Source organism: Oryx dammah, unplaced genomic scaffold (genome assembly GCF_014754425.2).
Source record: "Oryx dammah isolate SB20612 unplaced genomic scaffold, SCBI_Odam_1.1 HiC_scaffold_22, whole genome shotgun sequence".
Lineage (NCBI taxonomy): Eukaryota > Metazoa > Chordata > Mammalia > Artiodactyla > Bovidae > Oryx > Oryx dammah.
This window is the reverse complement of record NW_024070206.1, coordinates 3,614,258-3,635,545: the sequence shown is the minus strand read 5'-3', so window position 1 is coordinate 3,635,545 and position 21,288 is coordinate 3,614,258. Positions and strand designations below refer to the sequence as shown.

The 21,288-nt window shown below is 50.5% G+C and overlaps 1 protein-coding gene across 1 annotated transcript in view; it reads right to left on the bottom strand.

The window, feature by feature from the left end:
• The window catches only part of CCBE1 (collagen and calcium binding EGF domains 1), a 228,417-nt gene that overhangs the window by 13,492 nt on the left and 193,637 nt on the right, over nucleotides 1-21,288 (bottom strand). Inside the window, exons 4-6 of the mRNA XM_040264281.1 lie at nucleotides 14,929-15,063; nucleotides 12,511-12,663; nucleotides 2,243-2,346 (exon numbers count right to left, since the gene is read on the bottom strand). Of these exons, the coding sequence (XP_040120215.1) occupies nucleotides 2,243-2,346; nucleotides 12,511-12,663; nucleotides 14,929-15,063 (392 nt within the window). The remainder of the gene's footprint in view (nucleotides 1-2,242; nucleotides 2,347-12,510; nucleotides 12,664-14,928; nucleotides 15,064-21,288) is intronic.

Below are 21,288 nucleotides of genomic sequence, written 5' to 3'. Positions count from 1 at the left end.
AAAAAATGTAAAAAAAAAAACAAAACAAGGATGGTTCCTTGTGAGGTTCCTTTCACGTCAGCTTTAGCCCAGACTTGCCACGGTGGGCTTGCAGGAGAATCTGGCATGCACGTGCGTGCTCAGTCGCTCAGGCACGTCCGACTCTGCGACCCCATGGACCGTAGTTCACCGGGCTCCTCTGTCCATGGGATTCTCCAGGCAAGGATACTGAAGTGGGTTGCCATTTCCACCTCCAGGAGATCATCCCAGCCCAGGGACCGAGCCCGGGTTCTCCTGCATTGGCAGGCGGAGTCTTCACCACCGAGCCGCCTTTAGGAGAGGAGAACTTGGTATAAGGCTCACCAATTCCTGGCCAAATCCCATGCCCGAGTCACTGCAGGGCTACCAAGCACTGTCGCTGGGTCTGTGAGCAGCTCACCCACAAGGGCCTCAGGGGAACACAACGTTTCAAGTCCTTCATAACATTTCTTCTCTCGTGGATCATAAAACACTACAGGGAGGTGAGGGGAAAGCCAGATGGTGAATTAGCATCCGAGTCTCTGAACTAGCGAGACTTGGCGGCAGTGACTCTCAAAATCACTCAGGCTAGAAAGAGCTTCTCCATAGCTTTTGGATTATTAATTCTCCAGAGAAGAAAACAGAGACGAGCATTGGGCCCTGAGACATCCATCGTTCATCAACTGCCTCCCTCAGGCCCGAAATCCTCTGGCCTATGAAATGCAAACTTCATCCATGAACTCTTTTTCAGACTCAACTCGGTAAATACTGATACCAATCCAAGTTTCAACCTGAGGATATCTGTGTAGGGAGTATTATTTAGAACTCTGAATTTACACTGATGCACTTACAAGGTTTTCTGCCTGGTCGATCAGATTACAAGCTATTTGGGAACTGGAACATCACACACGTAACATGCTTCTGTTACAGCTGAGAGATCTTCACCACCAGTGTACCACAAGCCGGCAAAGCTATTGATCTTCTCAGCCTGCTGATCTGCCTGTTTCACGGGAAGCTATGGATCTCACATGCCTGCATGTTTGTTGAACACAGAAAAGCAATACTGTCTAATCTTCCCCTTCTGCTCTTTACAATAACTAGATGCCAAAGGTAAACAGATCACACACACCTCTTTGATGTACTAAGAGCCTTGAGGGGAAGCAATTAAATAAACAGACTAGCAAGTTTATGTATTACCAGCAGAAGAGCTGTTGACAGACTGGTGAATTCACTGACCTCAGGCGTAATAAACACCACTGACCTGGGCCTTCGACAGGATCTCAGGGTTCTAAATCCCCCCAGGGGCATTCCTCTCAGCACAACGGATGTTACTGGAAAATCCAGTCCATCAGGCATGCGTGGGAGCCTCAGACAAAGGGAGTCAGTCCTCCCACTTGGTGACAGGACACACCCAAGGCACTGGAGCCCAACGTACAGGCTGTAACTTTTAAACGTGAAAAATAAAGCTGCTACAGAAATTCATCACCAGCTGTGGAAGTTTATAAAGATGTTTGCTATTGATGAAACACAGGCAAACGATGACTGTACACTATCCTATTTAGAATCATGAAAGGGCCACGAGTCAGGATGTTCATTTCACAAAAAGCTGCACGAATCACAGTTCATTCTCTCCAATTCTCCTGTGCCCCTTACGTAGCAGTCTATTTTACTAGACACTGCTTTCGAAGTGTGATGTTGGAAAAGATGCTTGAGAGTCCCTTGGACAGCAAGGAGACCAAACCAGTTGATCCTAAAGGAAATCAACTCTGAATATTCACTGGAAGGACTGATGATGAAGCTGAAGCTCCAAAACTTTGACCACATGATGCAAAGGGCTGACTCATTGGAAAAGACCCTGATGCTGGGAAAGATTGAAGGCAGGAGGAGAAGGGGACGACAGAGGATGAGACGGTTGGATGGCATCACTGACTCAATGAGTTTGAGTCAGCTCCGGGAGTTGGTGAAGGACAGGGAAGCCTGGTGTGCTGCAGTCCGTGGGGTCGAAAGGAGTCAGACACGACAGAGCGACTGAACAGCCACCGCCACCAACCCCTGCCTTCGTTGCTCTGTTGAACTATAATGAGCTCCGAGGGTGGTTGGGCTAAGCGTTCCAGTCCAAACCTAGGTGGCACCAATCTCAGGGAATATCCAACCAAGCCGTGGGTGGATGCTGTCTTCTTGCTCCCAGACGTCCCGCTACACCCCTTTATCTTACGCGGTGGTTTCTTAGGCGCCCAGCACGTACCTTCTGCTTCAGCTGCAGCACCGTCTGCTTCAGCTGGTGGAACTCCTTGCATGTGGCACAGCAGGTGGCGGCTTGGACCGCGTTCTCTGCCTTCTCGTCGTGCCCTGAGGGAAGAGACAGACTCGAGTCTGCCTGCAAGGCTGCGGGCATCCAGACCCCAGGAGACCACGTCAGGCAGGGTGGTCCCAGGTGGGCTGGTGGATGCCAAAATCTGCAAGGGATGGAGGCTGGCGATTTTGTAGCTCTTGGGTCGCTGACGGCATGCCTGGGCCATGGGGTCCGCAGAGGGGACCCCCCCTACACTCTAGGCTCAGCTGTTTCCACTTAGTCACCCTAGCACCTTCCTCTTCCACGCGTGAAAAAGTGAGCCGTAGCCCTTTTACCACGAGTACAACCCAACATGACTTACCCTCCGCTCTAAGAGCCAGTGTTCACAAGCTTTAAGTCATCCCCCAAACCCAGGCAACGGGGCTCGGGGCAGCTCACAAAGCTGGATGGGATCACCTCTGACGATCCAGCTGTTCCAAGGGAGCGCGGCCAGGCCAGGCGCGGTCCCAGACCAGGGCTCGGCGCTAAAACGTAACGGCAGTGGAAGAAGCGCCAGGCGCCCTGCGCACAGCCCATCCAGGGCCAAACGGGACAGGCCCCGGGCAGGTCCCAGTGCTGTCCTGTAGAGCACTGGCCGCGCTGTGAGCTTTCTGAAAAATCACGTCTAAGGAAATGCTAAATGGTGACACGACCCAGTATATACACAGCCTTTGTGCTGTGTGGCTTAACCACTCAGTCGTGTCCGACTCTTTGTGACCCCATGGACTGTTGCCTGCCTGGCCCCTCTGTCTAGGTTCTCCAGGGAAGAATACTGGAGTGGGTAGCCATGCCCTCCTCCAGGGGATCTTCCCAAATCAGGGATCAAACCCAGGTCTCCTGCACTACAGGCAGACGCTACCTTCTGAGCCACCAGGGAAGCCCAAGAATATTGGAGTGGGGAGCCTATCCCTTCTCCAGGGGAACTTCCCAACCCAGGGATCGAACTCACGCCTCTGACATCTCCTGCTTTGGCAAGTAAGTTCCTCACTACTAGGGCCCCCTGAGAAACCCGAACTATACTCCAATTAAAGAAGAAACAAAACTTGCTTGTCAAGCTATGGTTAGAGAGAAAAATAAAGCCCTTTCCTTCTGGGAAAAAAAACTGCTGGCAACCCACCAGTAGCTGGAAGAGAGACCCGGAACATTCTCCATCAGAGCCCTCATAAGGGGGCAATCCCATGGACACCATGATCCCAGACACGTAGCCTCCAGAGCCGAGACAGCTCGTCTGGGAGACACTCTCTGGGAGGGGAGGATGACCAAGGGCAACTTGGCAGCTGAGTTCTTAGACCCGTAGCAGCAGCGCGGGGTGGTGGGTATGGAGTGTGTTCAGAGCTCACTGGCCAACCACACCCCCCGTGCCGTGTGGGAGGCCTGGGGCTTGGAGGACACACGCTGGGAATCTACTTCTCAAGGCAGCAGGATTCCTTACTGTCTGAGCCACCAGGGAAGCCCAAGAATACTGGAGTGGGGAGCCTATCCCTTCTCCAGGGGATCTTCCCGACCCGGGGATCGAACCGGGATCTCCTGCACTGCGGGCGGGTTCTTTTCCAAGGCAGCCTCTTTCTAAATCCTCCGTGCGCATGGCGTAACAGGGCTGCTTGCTCACCCCCGTCTTCGAGGCTCATTCCGTCCTACCAGGAGCTTCCCCCGCCCCCGCTCAGTTGATCCCCGTGGGAGACTGCTTCCATTCACATCACAGCTGTGTCACGACGAGCTGTGAGAAAGTCTGTGCCTGGAGGAGGTGAAGTGGAGCTGGTGAAATGCCGGTCAAGCGCACGGCCTCCTCAGTCAGCATAGGGGTGTGCACCCCAGTGCCGTCACTAGCTCAGGGACCTCGCGGAAGTGATCTCACCACCACGAGCCCCGATTTCCTCAACCACGACACTGTTATTCCTATGACCCAGGCCTACTGTGAGGACGAACTGGGGTGACGCCTATTTAATCCTTGGCACAAGGCTGGGTTGTAGTAAACAGGAGAGGGTGTCTGGCAGAGGCTTCAGGCCCACCAAGCTCTTCTGAATTCCCTTTGCCTGATAAAACTGTCAAGGATTCTGGGATTAACACGAACAACAGAATGAGGGAAAACTGAGGTTTGGTGATGTCAGGAAAGTTATCCAGCAAGTCATTAATGATGTGGGTTTAGAACTGAGATTTCCTGAATCTGAGCCCAATCAGGCAATTCCCCTCAGACTCTTTATTCCCTTTTAATGTACCGTTTACAAGTCCACGTGCCTATGGAGCTTGAACATGGAGAACTAGTTGAGATCCATCTCCAGCACAATAGGGATGTGATGGAATTTTCACGCAAGAAGACGCTTGGTGGTCAAGGACTGAAGCCTTACCCACCTTTGGCTGTGCCAGCGGCAGAGGACGGTGGACTCTGCACAGGAAGGTGACATGGCTCCAGGTTTGTTAGGTTTAAAGATGGCCGGAGGACATCAACTCTCCCAAGTTAGCATTCATCCCTTTCAGCCCACCTGCTGGTCAATATATGCCGTCCCATCTGATAACACATCTATCAGTCTCATCCGTCCCGTCTCCCCGCTCACTTATCTCTCATCCATTTATCTGTGCGTGCATCCATCCATCCATCTCTCTCTCCCTCTTATCAGTTATGGAAAATCTGCTATTTACCAAGCCCCATATGAGGTGCCGACAATGTAAAATAAATGAGGATGCCTGTTCAACAATTTGAGATCAACCTTCCTTTTAAGGAACCAGCCCTGCTGGCAGAAGCGGTCCATCACAAACAAGGGTTAAGAGCCCGTCTGTCCATTGCTGTTTTTACACACTCAGCTAAACTTCTCGAGTATCGGTGTGATTAAGGCCACTTGATATTTTCTCGACAATAAACCTCTTTACCAGGCTCTGGATGCTATTTCGTTCAGATCATGGAATGTTAGAATCAATGCATCTTTAGTTCAACCTCCTTTACAGATGAGGAAAGTAAGACGCACAGAGGGCTGCCATCTGGGTTAGGTTTCCCAGAAAGCCGTGTGCAGAGGACGAGCACTTACAGGGTCTGCGGCGGGCGCCCCTGGGGGCGCAGTGGGCCTAATCCTGGGGGCTCTGCTCAGGACACCAAAGGCAGCCCGCTGGGGGGGTCACGTGTGGCCACTAGGCCAGCGACAGCAGCAGCAGGCGGGTTCTGAGAGAGCCCGGATCCTGGGAGTGTGGCTTGGTGGTGCAGACTTTCTGTCCAAGTCTCCAAGCGACTCTGAAGCACCTGTGAGTTCAGCATCACCGCTCCAGGGAAACAGCTCCGCCGAACGACGGCTCACCTGAAAATCCCTGGCCTGTTCCCTGTCCCTTTGCGGAGTTATCAAAACTCAGAGAACAAGGGCAACTTTGTCCCAAAGCCTCTGGAAGCTCCCACAGCCACGGAGGAGCAGAGTAGGGAGTGGAGGCTTTGGCAGAGTCGGACGATCAGGGTTCGAGTCCTGCCACTGACTCTAAGTCACAGCTTCTGCGACCATCCCTTCCTCGACCGGTAAAACAACCGTAACCGCCGTCACCGGTGGGTGCCACGAGGCACTGAGGAGACAGCTCCTGTAAGACACCAGAGCAATGCCTGGTAAACGGCAAGCACCCGAGAAATGTTAGTATGATTGTCATGGTTGGCTATCATCGTTTATTAATCCTGCAAAATTACGGGTCAAGGGAGGGCTCTTTGCATCATCCTTTGGAAAGAGCTTCCAGAGGGTCTGAAGATAATAATGGTGTGTGCAGATGCAGAACACGCAATCTATCCTGAATCAGAGCTCTTGTATCCTATTCTAATGCAGGATACAGTAAGATGCAGAGCTAAGAAAATCCCGCGCAGGCTACATTAGCAGTTCTTTTAGAAATGTGAATAGACATCTCTGACTCTCCATTAATGATGGGGTCATGCGTCTGACCTCAAGCACCGTTGAGAGAGCCATCCCCTACCCTGCTCCAGCGCCTTCATATTTCAAAGGTGCAGTATCACCGACAAGCCACAGGGGGGCGTGTAGCTCTAATTTTTACTGAGGCTGTACATTGCAAGCATTATAAACAGAATTCCTGAGATACCATATTAGTAATATTTAACAAATTTTGAAAAGGTCTCAACATGTTTCATACAGGCAGAGTCACCAAATACATATGGTTTTAAAAGTTGACTGCAGATTTGTGCCTGGTGGGTAGTATTCAATTCTGGTGGCACACTGCAACCATCTAGGGTGGTGGTGTGGGGCTGTTTAAAATTCCTGAAGACTGTATTGCACCCCACCCATAAGGGGGTCACAGAAAGGGAACGGTATCAGCCTTTGAAAGCTCCTCAGGTTGAGAACGGCTGATCTATGGATTAGTGGAGCTGGAAAGTTATATGAAACACCTGGCTGTCCTTGTAATAAGTGATGTTGGGGGTCGAGGTCACTTTATCAGGAAAAAAAACCCCAGAAGTTGAGAAAGAGAGACCAGCAAGCTAATTATGATGGAGCCAGCACGTCCTTGTCTCTGCATCAGGACCACAGATGTCCTGGCAGTGACGTCACTGGCTCCAGACGCATATTTGAAAAGAGACAAAGATCAAAGTGGCGGAGTGTGCGGTTCCTGCCTACTGGCCAGATGCTTGTGTCCCAACGCCCGTGGGCACACGACCACCCTGCTGTGGGCAGAGGCCGTTCGAAGGCCAGCCCTTCTGCTGTCTACGCACTTCCTGAAGAATGAGCTGAGGCTGTGGTTGATTTAAAATTCCTCTAACATTACAGATGGCAGACAATGCAAAGTTTAAAGAAAAAGGGGGGAGGGTGGATTTTGGAAGAGGGATTTAGATCACACGTGTTTACACTCCATCATTATCTCTTCTTCAAAAGAAAAATGACCGTGATGAAATATGGGGCTTAAGAATTAGTCCCAAACGGATGAAACTGCGTAGCAGCCTCTGGCGTCCCAGATGCGGGGCTGGCCTGGCTCCTAACTTTCCTTACCGCTGAGCTAAATATCTGGATGACAATTCTTCGTCTTTTAGATACTGTAGGACAAAGTTCTGGGTTTAGAAGGTGCTGAGGCCAGGGATGCCTTCGAGTCTTGAACTCGCTTAGATAAAAGCACAAAGAAACAAAAGCCGCCCAGGGACTCATGGGGCTGGCAGGGCTTAAGTCGATTCTGCTGACACTTTGTTGTTCAGTCGCTCAGTCGTATCCAACTCTTTGTGTCCCCGTGGACTGCAGCACGCAGGCTTCCCTGTCCTTCGCTAGCTCCCGGAGTTTGCTTGAGCTCATGTCCACTGGGTCAGTGATGCCATCCAGCCATCTCATCCTCTGTCGTCCCCTCTTGCCCTCAATCTTTCCCAGCATCAGGGTTTTTTCCAGCAAGTCAGCTTTTCACATCAGGTGGCCAGGGTAGTGGAGCTTCAGCTTCAGCATCAGTCCTTCCAATGAATATTCAGGACTGATCTCCTTTAGGATGGACTGGTTGGATCTCCTTGCAGTCCAAGGGGCTCGCAAGAGTCTTGTCTAGCATCACAGTTTGAAAGTATCAATTCTGTGGCGCTCAGCCTTCTTTACGCACCAACTCTCACATCGGTACATGACTACTGGAAAAATCATAGCTTTGACTATATGGATCTTTGTCTAAATCACATCAAATTGTGAAAAAGATTTGTGATGGTAAAAGGGTCTTCAGTGCTCACCTAGCCCAACCCCCTTGTGTCTACAGAGGAGGAAACAGAGGTCAGAAGAGCTGCCTGTGCAGTGACATCCAGCTGGCAGACACTGGAGATGCTCTGACCACCAGCTCTCCTGACTCCCGAGCCAAGGAACTTGCCGCTGCACCACAGCCGCTGAAGAGGTGAATCCAGAGTGTTGCCTGAAGCATCAACCCAGCTCCCTACCTCTCAGGGGCCCAGCGTTTAAGGACTGATTCTGATGTTCAAGGCATAGAATGTGCCTGTCCTTTCCCGTAATTTCAATTGTGGGGATGAGTTACTCCCCTCAGCCCCTACCCCTGAGGTCCTCGGTTACCGGCATTGGAACGCTTTTCTCAGTAAAACTTGAAAACCAACCGTGAGTCCTCTGCGACTATGTGGTGAATTCAGTAGAGATGAGTCACTGAAAATGAAACATGGAGAGATTCTTCCAGAATGCGGCTGCTGGGGGCAGGCAGTGGGATACCACAGGCAGTTTTAAAAACTGGAATGGTCCTGCTCTTTGTAGCTGTGATGCTTGGGGGATGCAGAGGAAGGAGGACAGAGAGAATTCAAAGCCCAGGCTCAGCTGTGCAGTGAGTTGGGCTGTTCTACCACGAACCCGCTCTTCCTGACAAAACGGACAGGTCCCCGCTGAAGCCACTGAGCAGCAACGACTGCCTGTCTGCAGGGCGGGACGGACGAGCGCCAGCCTGCTCTTACCCAGGAGAGGCCGCGTGACCTGTAGCCCACAGCCCCCCGCCGCCCACCCTCGGACTGTGGCTGCTTCATCTGGTGATGACAGCGTCCTTGGCTGAAAGTTGACCAGATGATCTGGCAACTTTGGGCCCAGGGCTCAGCTCTTCGATACTAATACATTAAAATTTTCCAAACTGTATTTTTCAGGACACTGCCATTTGTGAGAGGCTTATGAGTGTGTCTTCAGAAAATAATTTTGGGAAGTGCAGGTTTAACCAAAATTAACATTTTTTAATGGCACGCGTGTGTATTAGTCGCTCAGTCACGTCCGACTCTTTTCGACACTGTGGACATGGTCCACCAGGCCCCTCTGTCCATGGGATTCTCCAGGCAATGATACTGGAGTGGGTAGCCATGCCCTTCTACAGGAGATCCTCCAAGCCAGGGATCGAACCCAGGTCTCCTGCATTGCAGGCGGATTCTTCACTGTCTGACACACCAGCGAAGCCCTTTAATGGCAAGCTCTGAACATTTAATACACTCATATCATGAATCCTGCAGAAGCAAGAGCAGTAAATACATTCTCCCTGAACATCTGAACACAGAACCTTTCAAACAAAGAAAGGCTTATTGACATCTCCCAGGACCACAAAGCCCTGCGGAAGACAATGTGGGAAAATGCTGTAATAAATGGTTGGTAAAATAGTCTTAAAATGAAAGGAACAGTTGAGAAGGTGCAAAATCAATCAATACTTAAGACCACTCTGATTTTTTTTTAAATTGAATTCTCAGCTTTAGAAGTCAGACTGGTCATCACTTAAATTCTTGATCTCTTGTACCAAAATTTCTTGTGTGTTTGCATATGTTTTAAAAAGTGCAATTCATCTTTCAGGAGAGGAAATAGGAGTGTGGTCACAGGACCAACTCAGCACAAGAGATTTAATTTCAAAGCTGCAGTGAGACCTTCCCATCCCCTGGCTCCTGGGCTGGGCCCCTCTCAGAGTCCACCTTGCCCACAAGCAAGGCTGGAGGTGAGGGCCTCCCATCACAGTCCAGCCTGTTACCGCCTCTGCCTCAGACCCATCCCTGGACAGGGTGGCTCTAGAGGGATGAGGACGAGGAAGCTGAGAATTAGGGCAAGAGGCGGAGGCCACCCGACACCAAAGAACAAGTCGATTCAGAGTCTAACATCTTCCCCTAGGCTCCGGAGATTCCATCCGACTCCTCTGGTCTCTGCTAGGTAAGGTCAGGTCTCTGGCAGACCACGCGACCCCCTCCCACCCCCTAGCTGGGCAGCGCTCATGGACGGCTCAGGTCCTGCTGTTTGGAGATCTGTAGCCTCTAACCCCACTCAGTGGTTGTTGCTGCCCCCTCTACTGGTTCTCTCTAGACTGGGTTGCTCAATGCTGCCCTTATACCCAGGTAAACAGGACTTCACCTGAATAGAAACGGGAGACAAAGACACATCAGGGTTACCTGGTGGAGGACCCCTCAATCCTGAATACTCACTGGAAGGACTGAAGCTCCAATACTTTGGTCACCTGCTGCAAAGAGCCAACTCACTGGAAAAGACCCTGATGCTGGGAAAGACTGAAGGCAGGAGGAGAAGGGGTGACAGAGGATGAGATGGCTGGATGGCATCACTGACTCCATGGACACGAGTTTGAGAAGGCTCCAGGAGTTGGTGATGGGCACGGAGGCCTGGCATGCTTCGGTCCATGGGGTCACAAAGAGTCGGACGTGACTTAGCGACTGAACAATCGCCCAAGCCCAGGGCTCCCTGGCTCGGAGCACAGCTAGAATTCCAATTCCAAGACAAAAATTCAGAAAGCTGCTTTCTTCTTGCTGACTCTCAAGTCAGCCTACACACTAATGCACAAGTGGCAAAGTGAACCTTGTGTTTTGATTGTTCTTTTTCCAATGAGATCCTTCCTTTCAATGAAGGACATAACCTAAGAGGTAAGTGGACAATTCTCCTCCCCCAAAACCTTCTCCACCATGGGACAAAAAGGATTTTAATTCCAAATCCTAATTTAAAAAAAGTAAGTAAGTAAAGTTGCTCAGTTGTGTCCAACTCTTTGTGACCCCATGGATGGTAGCCTAACCAGGCTCCTCTGTCCATGGGATTCTTCAGGCAAGAGTACTGGAGTGGGTTGCCATTTCCTTCTCGAGGGGATCTTCCCGACTCAGGGATCGAACCCAGGTCTCCAGCATTGCAGGCAGATGCCTTACCATCTGAGCCACCAGGGAAGCCCCAAAGGAAATCAATCCTGAGTAACCACTGGAAGTGAAGTGAAGTGAAAGCCACTCAGTCGTGTCTGACTCTATGCGACCCCATGGACTGTACAGTCCATGGGATTCTCCAGGCCAGAATACTAGAGTGGGTAGCCTTTTCCTTCTCCAGGGGATCTTCCAAACCCAGGGATTGAACCCAGGTCTCCTGCATTGCAGGCAGATTCTTTGGCGGGCGACGGCAAAAATCTTATCTCAATCAACCCTGATGCTCAAAAGACTGTGAGCCCCTGCTTTTCTGCACCTCTGGGCACCTTGGACCCCCGTGCTTCAGGCTTTAGAAAGCATGGCACTGAGCCCTCTGATCGAGTCCAACGATCCCCATCACCCACCCCTGTGCCGACTCCACGCAGACATTTCACGTCATTCCTGATATACGGTGGCCGCTCATGACTCAGCCCGGCTGCTCTCAGGGCTGGCTTTGCAGTTTTTCTGCGCCCGGCAGCTGGTCCCCAGCTGTTGGCTGTCCCTGGCTGATGGCCACAGTGTCCACCCTTTTTAGAATATCAGGCTACACGGGAGAAGCGCTACCTGCTGAGCTCCCAGCAGCCCGGGTCCCTTCCTCTTTGCAGTTCTCGGATCAGACGATTTGCCCTGGGAGCCCTCTCCCCGTCCGGAGACGGCCCAGGTCCAGCTGATCTTGCCAAAGAGAGGAGTGTTCCTGCCTCTTTCCCCTTCTGAGGGGGCAGAGCCGGGCCCTGAGCTCAGGGAGATGCCAGCAGCTTCCGGTCCCATCAGGGTTGGATACGGGGACGCAAAGGCCCCATCTCCCCTCCCCACCACTTACAGAAGGCAGTGACCAACACTCAGGCGGATCACATCCCTAAGCCATCAGACGTCTCAGCGGAACCCGGTCAAAAGAATACAAATGAGTTGCTCAGACTCTCTGAAGAAAGGCCAGCTCCTAAAAGGCCTCCACTGGGCATACTAAGGGCCATAAAAATGAATGACTAGAAAACGGTTCTCCACGCTCTCCATTTCTGTTTTTCCTCTGATTGTGAACCAAACAGCCGCTCGTGCGCAGGCGCGGGGCCCCGGGCTCTGCTACGGGCAGCGCCGAGGTGCACTGCCGCCTCACCCAGAAGCGTTTCATGTTTTTATTCAGCCCGTTCGTTTTCCTTGGGGGAACCCCGTGCGTCTGGCCTCATCCCTGTCCCTCCTGGTTTGGTCTCAGTTGGTCCCTGAGTCTTGCCCATCGGTCCATGAGCACGCCCCCTCTGTGCTGGGCGCTGAGCTTCTCCCAGTACACGGGCAACTCGTGAGCTTTGCGGCCAACAGGCACCTCGGTTCACTGGGTCTCCAGAGGTGTGACCTTCTGTCCTTTCTCTCACCCAGATCCCACCTACCATTCACATACATGCCACCTCCTGCCTGTAGCTTCCGGAGGAAACCTGTGGGTTCCCAAGTGCCTGCCTGCCCATCCACCCATCCATCCATCCACCCATCCATCTGTCCACCTGTCCATCCATCCGTCTATCCATCCATCCGTCCATCCACCTGTCCATCATTAGCGGGATGCTCCTCTTGGCCTACTCACCAGTGTCGTTGGGGTATTTGTCTTCCTTGGTGCACGTCCTGCCGTCGTCCTCCTGGATGTAGCCCTCCCGGCACTCACAGCGGTAGCTCCCCAGGGTATTAACGCAGATGTGCGCGCACAGCGTCTCGTTGCTCGTGGCGCACTCGTCGATATCTGGGGTTGAACCAAATGCAGAGAAAGCTCAGTCTCAAAGAGACCACTTTTGACACAAGAGGCCTGGCCCTTCTGCTAATGTCGGCAAAGGACACTCTGCCAGACCTCTGTCGCCAGAGCCTGGGAGAAAGCAGGAAGCTAGAGATGCGGGCCGACCGGACAAGAGCACTTCCGGCAAGGTCACCATGGCAACAAACGGAGGGTTGATGGGCTTCCTGGTTGGGGCTATGCCGCCACCAGGTTACGTGGGTCAGGGCAGGCGCCGCTAGACCCTGAAGGTCTCCCTGGAGGACTCGGCAGTGAAGTCTGCCCTAAACATTCTGCAGGGCTCCTTGGAAGAGGAAATGAGATAACGGATGGCAACATGTTTTGGAAAAACACTTTGGTAGAAATCACTTCCTACCAAGACCCTAGTGTGCAGAGGGTTTTTACGATCCTTTTCTGACCACAGGCTCCTAACAGCGTGGTGGTGACCTAAGACCCCTGGCTTCTTCCCAGTTAGAGCCGCTTCTGATAAAGGAAAATAGTCAGTGGGTCTAATGGACAGAGTTTTCCCAGAAAAGTTTGGCCCCATCGAGGACCTAAACAGACCCCTCCTGCGAGGTGGAAATGAGCCACGACACCATCAAACAAGGAGCCGGCGAGAGTCCATGTGAACCGTGTATGTCTCTGACCTGCTCCCCTACTGAACGGGTGGAAACCGCACCGTCTCCCCGCAGGAGGAGAGCTGCAGGCCCAGACTCCATTTCCTGCTCATTGGCTGTGGACAGCGAGCAGAGGCCAGGAGACAGCCCCAGACTGAGCACATGCATCCAGAGGAGAGGGCCCTGCCCCGTGCTCCAGAATGCTGGCAGTGACCCAGCCACTCCCGGACCAGCTGCCCGGGGCCCACCTCTGGCAGACCCTGTGTGCACACGAGGGGCACGTGGTCGCCTGGGTGCTCCCCACCTGGCAGTTCATGGCGTGTCACCCGAGGACTGACATGTCACAGCCGACACCTCCTCTGCAGTTCCTCGGGCTGACCGCCTCTGCCCACGTGCCCCGAGCCCAGGCACGAGGCTGCCTCTGCTGTCCACAGCCGGGGGGAACAAGGTTGCAAGGGGAGAGAAGGAGGTGGAGCTCTTAGCCGCAGGCCGGCGCCCCTGGCCCCAGGTGAGCAGCACTGGGCACCGGAGCCACGGCACCTGGAATCAGGCATGACACCTGGGGCCTCAGACGCTGACTGACGGGGGTACCGCGCCCTCCGGAGAAGAGCCCACGGGCCCCCTTTCTTTGCTGGTGGTTTCAGCTCTGTTCCTGGTCAGTGGGAGGCGCCATCTCAGGTGCTGCAGGGGAGAAGCCAGGAGACCTACCATCTAGAATGTTTCTTAAAATGAGGCTCTCCAGAGCCCCCGGGGCAGAGAAGGGGGCTGCTTTATTTTCTACTCAGATCTCCCTTCTGTCTCCCCAGTCCATCTTCAAGCTGAAACTCAAACTTCACTGTACATTTGTGCAGATGTAGATTTCTGCATCTACTCTCGGGAGCTGAGGGGAGACTAGGAAACATTTGTTTTTAAAGCCACAAGCCCAGGTGTTTCTGAGACAGTTTAGCCATGGAAGGACCACCCTAAGATACAAGCAGCTCCGGGGACCAAGGACCATGAACCTGCCTCAGACACCCAAGGAGAACAGGGCTGGGAAGGCCAGTGAGAGAGGATGGCGGGAGCAAGCCGGTGGGGACGGACGTGCTGGCTTTGCCCAGTGGGCCTGGGCAGGCTTCAGCTCCCTCCGACCCACCTCCAGCCTGCTTGCCGTGTGGACCCCTCCTCTTCCGCAGTCTCTCTTGCCGGTCGTCTTCTGAGAGAGGCTGCTTCTCGTCTCACTCCTTTTGCGTTTTCCCATCTCTTCTCACTAATGTTCTTTTTGTTAACCTTATTCTCGTTTTCATTTGATAATATTCTCCTCGTGTTCTTACATCTCACTGCCAGCAAGGATCTGAGTGGTACCCCGTCCCTCAAGGATCCCTTCATTTTCATAAGCATGGTGGAGGCAGTGACCCCTAGAACAGTACCACCCCAACTCCATCCAGCACGTACCAGGATCTAAGTACCACCCCAAGTCCATCCATACAAGTACCAGGATATAAGTACCACCCCAGCTCCATCCATACAGTACCAGGATGTAACAGGAGGGATCAAAGTGGCCCCTGGGGTCCCCACTGACGAAGAATGTCCAGTAGGATCACCAGAAACAGGCACACCCTCGAAGCTGGGAAGTAACGCGCACCCAGGCAGTACGGCTTCTCCCGTCTCCGGTGCCTCTCCCGGTCATAGCGGTATCCTGGGTAACACGTACACAGCACTCGGCCAAAGCTGTCCGTGCACTGCTGTTCGCAGGGAGCCTCGGCACACACATCATAATCTGAAAGAGAAGAGTGTGAGTGCACGTCAACCAAGAGTGTGAGCTCACGTCAACCACAGGTACTCGCTAGGCGGAGGCAGGGGCCACCCCGCCCTGGCCAGGAACAGACTTTCCAGCAAACTCTCAGCTCAGGGTGAACAGTGATGCCGCCTGCTACGTGCAGAGGGAATGAATTCTTCAGGTTACAGGGAAACTTCCAGCAGCGCTGCAACGGGTAACCAAGTGTTCAGCATCTCAAAGGTTCAAGGAAAATATCACTTGCGATTTTACCCTGCATCACCTAGCCATTATTTTTTTTTTTCTATAAGAGCATCATTACAAACTGTAATAGCTTATCGATTGGCACAAACTATGTAGAATGTAAAAGTAACCTCACATTCATCTAGCTCAAAGATCTTCAAATCTAACTACACAGGTCCTGGGGTGAAAGGAGATTTTCCTTTGAGTACTTGGACACATATAACTTTAAAAAGGTCAATATATAGATATTAAAGCCTCATGTTTATTAAAAAAATTTTTTTCACGTTTATTCTTGCTAAAAATTGATCTGAGAATTTCCACTACAGTCAAGAGTTGTTTTCTCTTTTGTTGCCTTCCCCTGTTCCTTTTCTAATAGAACAGCTTTCTTAAAATATAATTCCCGTAGCACAAAATCTGTCCTCTTAGAGTGTGCAGTTCAGTAGCTGACCATTTTTTTTTCCAATTGGCGAACAGTTCTCTACCACGTTGTGTTCCTTTCTGCTGTAGAAATTGGTCTCTGTCACTCATCCAGAGAAGAAAGATGCCTTAGACGGCCGGGTTCTGCTGAATTACCTGGGGCCTGTTTGCTCTTTTCCACCAGCTGCTGTAGAGAGGGGTATCCCTTCCAGCTGAACACTGAAGAACAGCCAGCCCTGATGATGGGCGTCGGCGTCACCATGTGAGGGGTGGAGGTGCTGAAAGTCAGGCAGGCTCCCAGGAGGAGTGTGAGGAGGCTGATGTCTGGGTGGCCTGGAGGCCGCGGCGGGTGGGGGAGTGGTGGGTCTGCATGCTGGGAGGCGGCTGGGTAAGGTCGAACGGCTGGGGATGTCCTTCCAGCCCTAACGCCGTGCAAACTGGGGCGGATGCTCTGTTTCATCAAGAATCAAGGCATCTCCATCTTTCTCAGTCCTTACAAACAAACTGTTTAATGAGCCTCTGAAGGGACTTGGCTCTAAGTCCGGAGCTCAGACTGCATTTATTTCGGACTAGACCCAGCATCTCATTAATCAGTGCACTATCTTCCCCAGGTGCTGACAGACACACCAGCCCCGGACACGGAGGGAGCCTGGCCATGCTCGGCCACATTTGGAGCTGGAGTCGGGGGGCTGTCAGGCCCTGATGCGGGTGGGGTCAGCGAGACCAGAATCACGGTGAACTCCTGACGGCGTGGAAGGCGGCCCTTGCTCATTGCTCCTCTCCGCGGACGTGCTTCCAGGGTTGCTTTGCCTGTGTGTGTCCCTGATCAAATGCGGTTTCTTCAACAAAGCATCACCTCGAGGCGACCCATGTTTTGTGCTCTTTTTGCTTAAGAACGACGGCTCAGCCGGGATTGGTGGTGGGCTGCCCAGGGGTAGCCAGTTAAGCAGCAGGTGGAGCAGACGGAAGTCAGGGGTCCCGCATTGACTATTATTATGCTCAGATAAGACCGATTTTGACAAACAGCAGCCCCAGTCTCTTCCTGCATTCCAGCTCCCCTGAGGCACCACTTCTGCCTCGCCTGGCTGATTCTTTCACCATTTCCCTCTGTGTCTCTGAGTGCCTCCTCCTCTGTGTGCTAAGTACTCTCTGTGCATTTCTAGCCTTGGATGAGATGCGTTCAGCTTTATCACTGGTTCCCCAACCACCTCCACACTTCCTACCACCTCCATCCTGCCCCTGTCCGCTACATGACATTTTTGTTTGATAAGTCTTCAGTGTTGGCAACATAATAACAGTATAAAAACTATTTTTGGCTGAGTCTGGAAGAATACTCTAATTCCCTGTCTTTTCCGGAAGGCCCTTTTGTTTTTCCTGGTATTAAAATAGTTATCTAGTACTACACGCGTATTAAAAAGCAGAGACATTACTTTGCCAACAAAGGTCCATGTAGTCAAGGCTATGGATTTTCCAGTAGTCATGTATCCATGTGAGAGTTGGACTATAAAGAAAGCTGAGCACTGAAGAATTGATGCTTTTGAACTGTGGTGTTGGAGAAGACTCTTTGGAGTTCTTTGGACTGCAAGGAGATCCAACCAGTCCATCCTAAAGGAAATCAGCTCTGAATATTCATTGGAAGGACTCATGCTAAAGCTGAAGCTCCAATACCTTGGCCACCAGATGCAAAGAGCTGACTCACTGGAAAAGACCCTGATGCTGGGAAAGATTGAAGACAGGAGGAGAAGGGGATGACAGAGGATGAGACGGTTGGATGGCATCACTGACTCAGTGGACATGAGTTTGAGCTAACTCCCGGAGATGGTGCAGGACAGGGAAGCCTGTAGTCCATGGGGTCACAGTCGAACAACAACATGCACCTCAATGTTCATAGCACTATTTACAATAGCCAGGACATGGAATCACTCTAAATATCCATCAACAGAGGAACGGGGCAAGAAGATGTGGTATGTATATGCAATGGAATATTAGCCACAAAAGTGAACGAAATAATTCCATTTGCAGGAACATCATACTAAGTGAAGTCAGACAGAGAAAGACATATCACTTATGTGTGGAATCTAAAAATTAAGACAAATAAATTTACAAACTGGAAACAGACTTCCAGGCATAGAAAACAAACTTGTGGTTATCAAAGGGAAAGAGGAGGAGGGGTAAATCAGGAGTGTGGGGTTAACAGCACCCACGACTACATACAAAGTGACCTCCCAGGAGGCACTGTGTAGCACAGGGAGCTCTATGCAGAATCTTGTAATAATCTACAATGGAAAATAATCTAAAATATGTGTATACATTATTAAGAACTGAGAACAGGGCTGGGGAGTGAGCTGGGTGCGAGGGAGACAGACTGAGGAGGGTCTTAAGTTTTGAAATCAGTTCAGCTCAGTCGCTCAGTTGTGTCCACCTCTTTGCGACCCCATGAACTGTAGCACGCCAGGCCTCTGTGTCCATCACCAACTCCCAGAGTTCACCCAAACCCATGTCCATCGAGTCAGTGATGCCATCCAGCCATCTCATCCTCTGTCATGCCCTTCTCCTCCTGCCCCCAATCCCTCCCAGCATCAGGGTCTTTTCCAATGAGTCAGCTCGTTGCATCAGGTGGCCAAAGTATTGGAGTTTCAGCTTCAGCATCAGTCCTTCCTATGAATATTTAGAGCTGATTTCCTTCAGAATGGACTGGTTGGATCTCCTTGCAGTCCAAGGGACTCTCAAGAGTCTTCTCCAACACCATAGTTCAAAAGCATCAATTCTTTGGCACTCAGCACTCTTTATAGTCCAACTCTCACATCCATATGTGACCACTGGAAAAACCATAGCCTTGACTAGACAGACCTTTATCGGCAAAGTAATGTCTCTGCTTTTTAATATGCTGTCTAGGTTGGTCATAACTTTCCTTTCAAGGAGTAAGCATCTTTTAATTTCATGGCTGCAATCACCATCTGCAGTAATTTTGGAGCCCAGAAAAATAAAGTCAGCCACCGTTTCCCCATCTATTTGCAATGAAGTGATGGGACCAGATGCCATGATCTTTGTTTTCTGAATGTTGAACTTTAAGCCGACTTTTTCACTCTCCTCTTTCACTTTCATCAAGAGTCTCTTTAGTTCTTCTTCCCTTTCTGCCATAAGGGTAGTGTCATCTGCATATCTGAGGTTATATTTCTCCTGGCAATCTTGATTCCAACTTGTGCTTCTTCCAGCCCAGCGTTTCTCATGATGTTTTGAAATCATGTATGCCTAAAAATGCCTTTTTTCAACCCTTATCACTAGTCTGTATACAATTCTAGGCTTGGAAAACTACCTCAGAATTTTGAAGGAAATGCTCCCTTGTCATTTAGCTTTCAGACTGGCTGTTACATCCTATGAGATTCTAATTCTTGACCTTTTGAATGAATCTCTTTTTTTTCTCCTTTGGTTAGTATTTTCTTTTTGCTCTGGGGTACTCATATCTCACAATGATGTCTTTATGTGGGACTGCTTCAATTTTTGGCAGGTTCTTTTAATCTAGAAATTCCTGTCCTTCAATTCTAGAGAATTTTCTTGATTTACCCTTTAATGATTTCTCCCTTCTTCCTCTGTTCTATGTGGAACTCAGTCATTTGGATGTTGCATGCCCTGAACTGGTCCTCTAATATTCTCGCAGTTTTTCTTTTACTATTTTTTTATTTCCTCAATCTGTTTTTTCTTCAGGCTCTCAGAGGTTTTCTCAGTCTCATCTCCCAACCCCTCCCCCATTCTCGTTTTATCAGGTTTTTAATCTCTGAGAATTCTCTATTTCTTCTTTCAATGTTCCTTTTTAATAACATCGTGTTCTAGTCCCAGGATGCTATACCGTTTTTGTATCTCACTGACGTATAAACTGTAGTTACTTTGAAGTCTTCTTCTTTCTGGGTGGTGTTTCCTCTAAGACTCCCCCACCCCCACCCCCCCGCCACTGTATGTTTCTTATTGTAGATTTCCCTCTAATGAGTGGTGATCCTGTTTGAACATCTGCTGTAACTGATTCATGGTTAAATAGAATAACTGAAAAAAAAATTGTAGCTAAATGGAAATGAAGGTACAAAAGTAGTTAAATAGAACGCTACAAAACTGGCTGAACAGAAGCTTTTTGCAAAAAGCAGACTTTGCAAACACTGGGCTTCATTTAAATGCTTTGGCTGGTACATTTCAATGTTAGTTTCTTTAGGACTTTCCCCTGTGATTTTCAGAATGTCCAGAGAGACATTTCCAAGTCCTTACCTGATAAGTAAATCCTGATGCTGGAACTCATGGAGAGAAGGCGGCTGAAGGTTTCAACATTTAACGTGTAAGCAATCCTTTACTAAATAAACACTTCCATTTTCAGCATCAGAGCCCTGCCTCCATCTCTGACTGCCACCCCACAGTCGCAGGACCTTCTGGGTGCCCTCTCAAAAGAATCAGCATCTCTGGTCTTTTGCTGGTCTTGGAAGCGGCGATATTTCGTCTCAGTGGAATGGAGGACAAGTTCTGGGAGTCTGACTTCTTCTTAAACAGATTTTCAGTCAATTCTCCTGCTGTGACATCTCTTTCCACTTTCTGGGACCTCTGTTTCAGGAAACTTTTAGGTCCTCTGACTGCTATTTGTTTGGGTGTAAGTTGGGTTGTTCTTTAGCTTGCTTTGATGCTGGTTAAGGATTCAGCTTGGCCATTTTGCTTATGTTACAGCCTCTCTGCTTTCCAGGTCCCAAACCTGCATTGCTGCCCTCTCCTCTCCCTTTGTCTTTGTGGGTTTATGCGTCTTTTGTGAACCCCCTGGTCTCCACGATACACCTTTCCCCTGACCTATTTTGCAGGATTTCTGGAGGTGGCAAGATTAGTGAGTCTATTCAACTTTCCCTTTTTACTGCTGGTTTTCCAGTGACTACTGGCTTTCTGCCCTGTAGCTCTACTGCTACAGTGTCTCTATTTTCACTGGTTCTGTCTCTCTTGTCACCCTTCTCTGATCTTTAAACCTCCCTTGTAAATCCTCATCTCAAGGTTCTTCCTCCTTAAACCCATTCTGTGTAACAGCACCAGGCCCGTACTATTCTGAAAGCCTAGCTCTGTGTGTGTCGGCACCTTGCTCAAAAACCTGTAGACCACGCTCACTAACGTTACATATAAATGGCTCACTCTTGCATTCGAAGTCTGGTATTCTATCCCCGAGACTAACACTTTCAACCTTAAGACTCATTTTCAACCTTAAGACTCATTTATGAATTCCTTATGCTTCAATACGGAATACACTCTCTTCCGCATCATCCCTTATCACACCCACGGCTTCTTCAGTTCAGTCGCTCGGCTGTGTCCAACTCTTTGGGACCCCATGGACTGCAACATGCCCAGCTTCCCTGTCCACCACCAACTCCCAGAGTTTACTCAAACTCATGTCCATCGAGTCAGTGATGCCATCCAACCATCTCATCCTCTGTCGTCCCCTTCTTCTCCTGCCCTCAATTTTTCCCAGCATCAGGGTCTTTTCCAGTGAGTCAGTTCTTCCCATCAGGGGGCCAAAGTACCGGAGCTTCGGCTTTAGCATCAGTCCTTCCAATG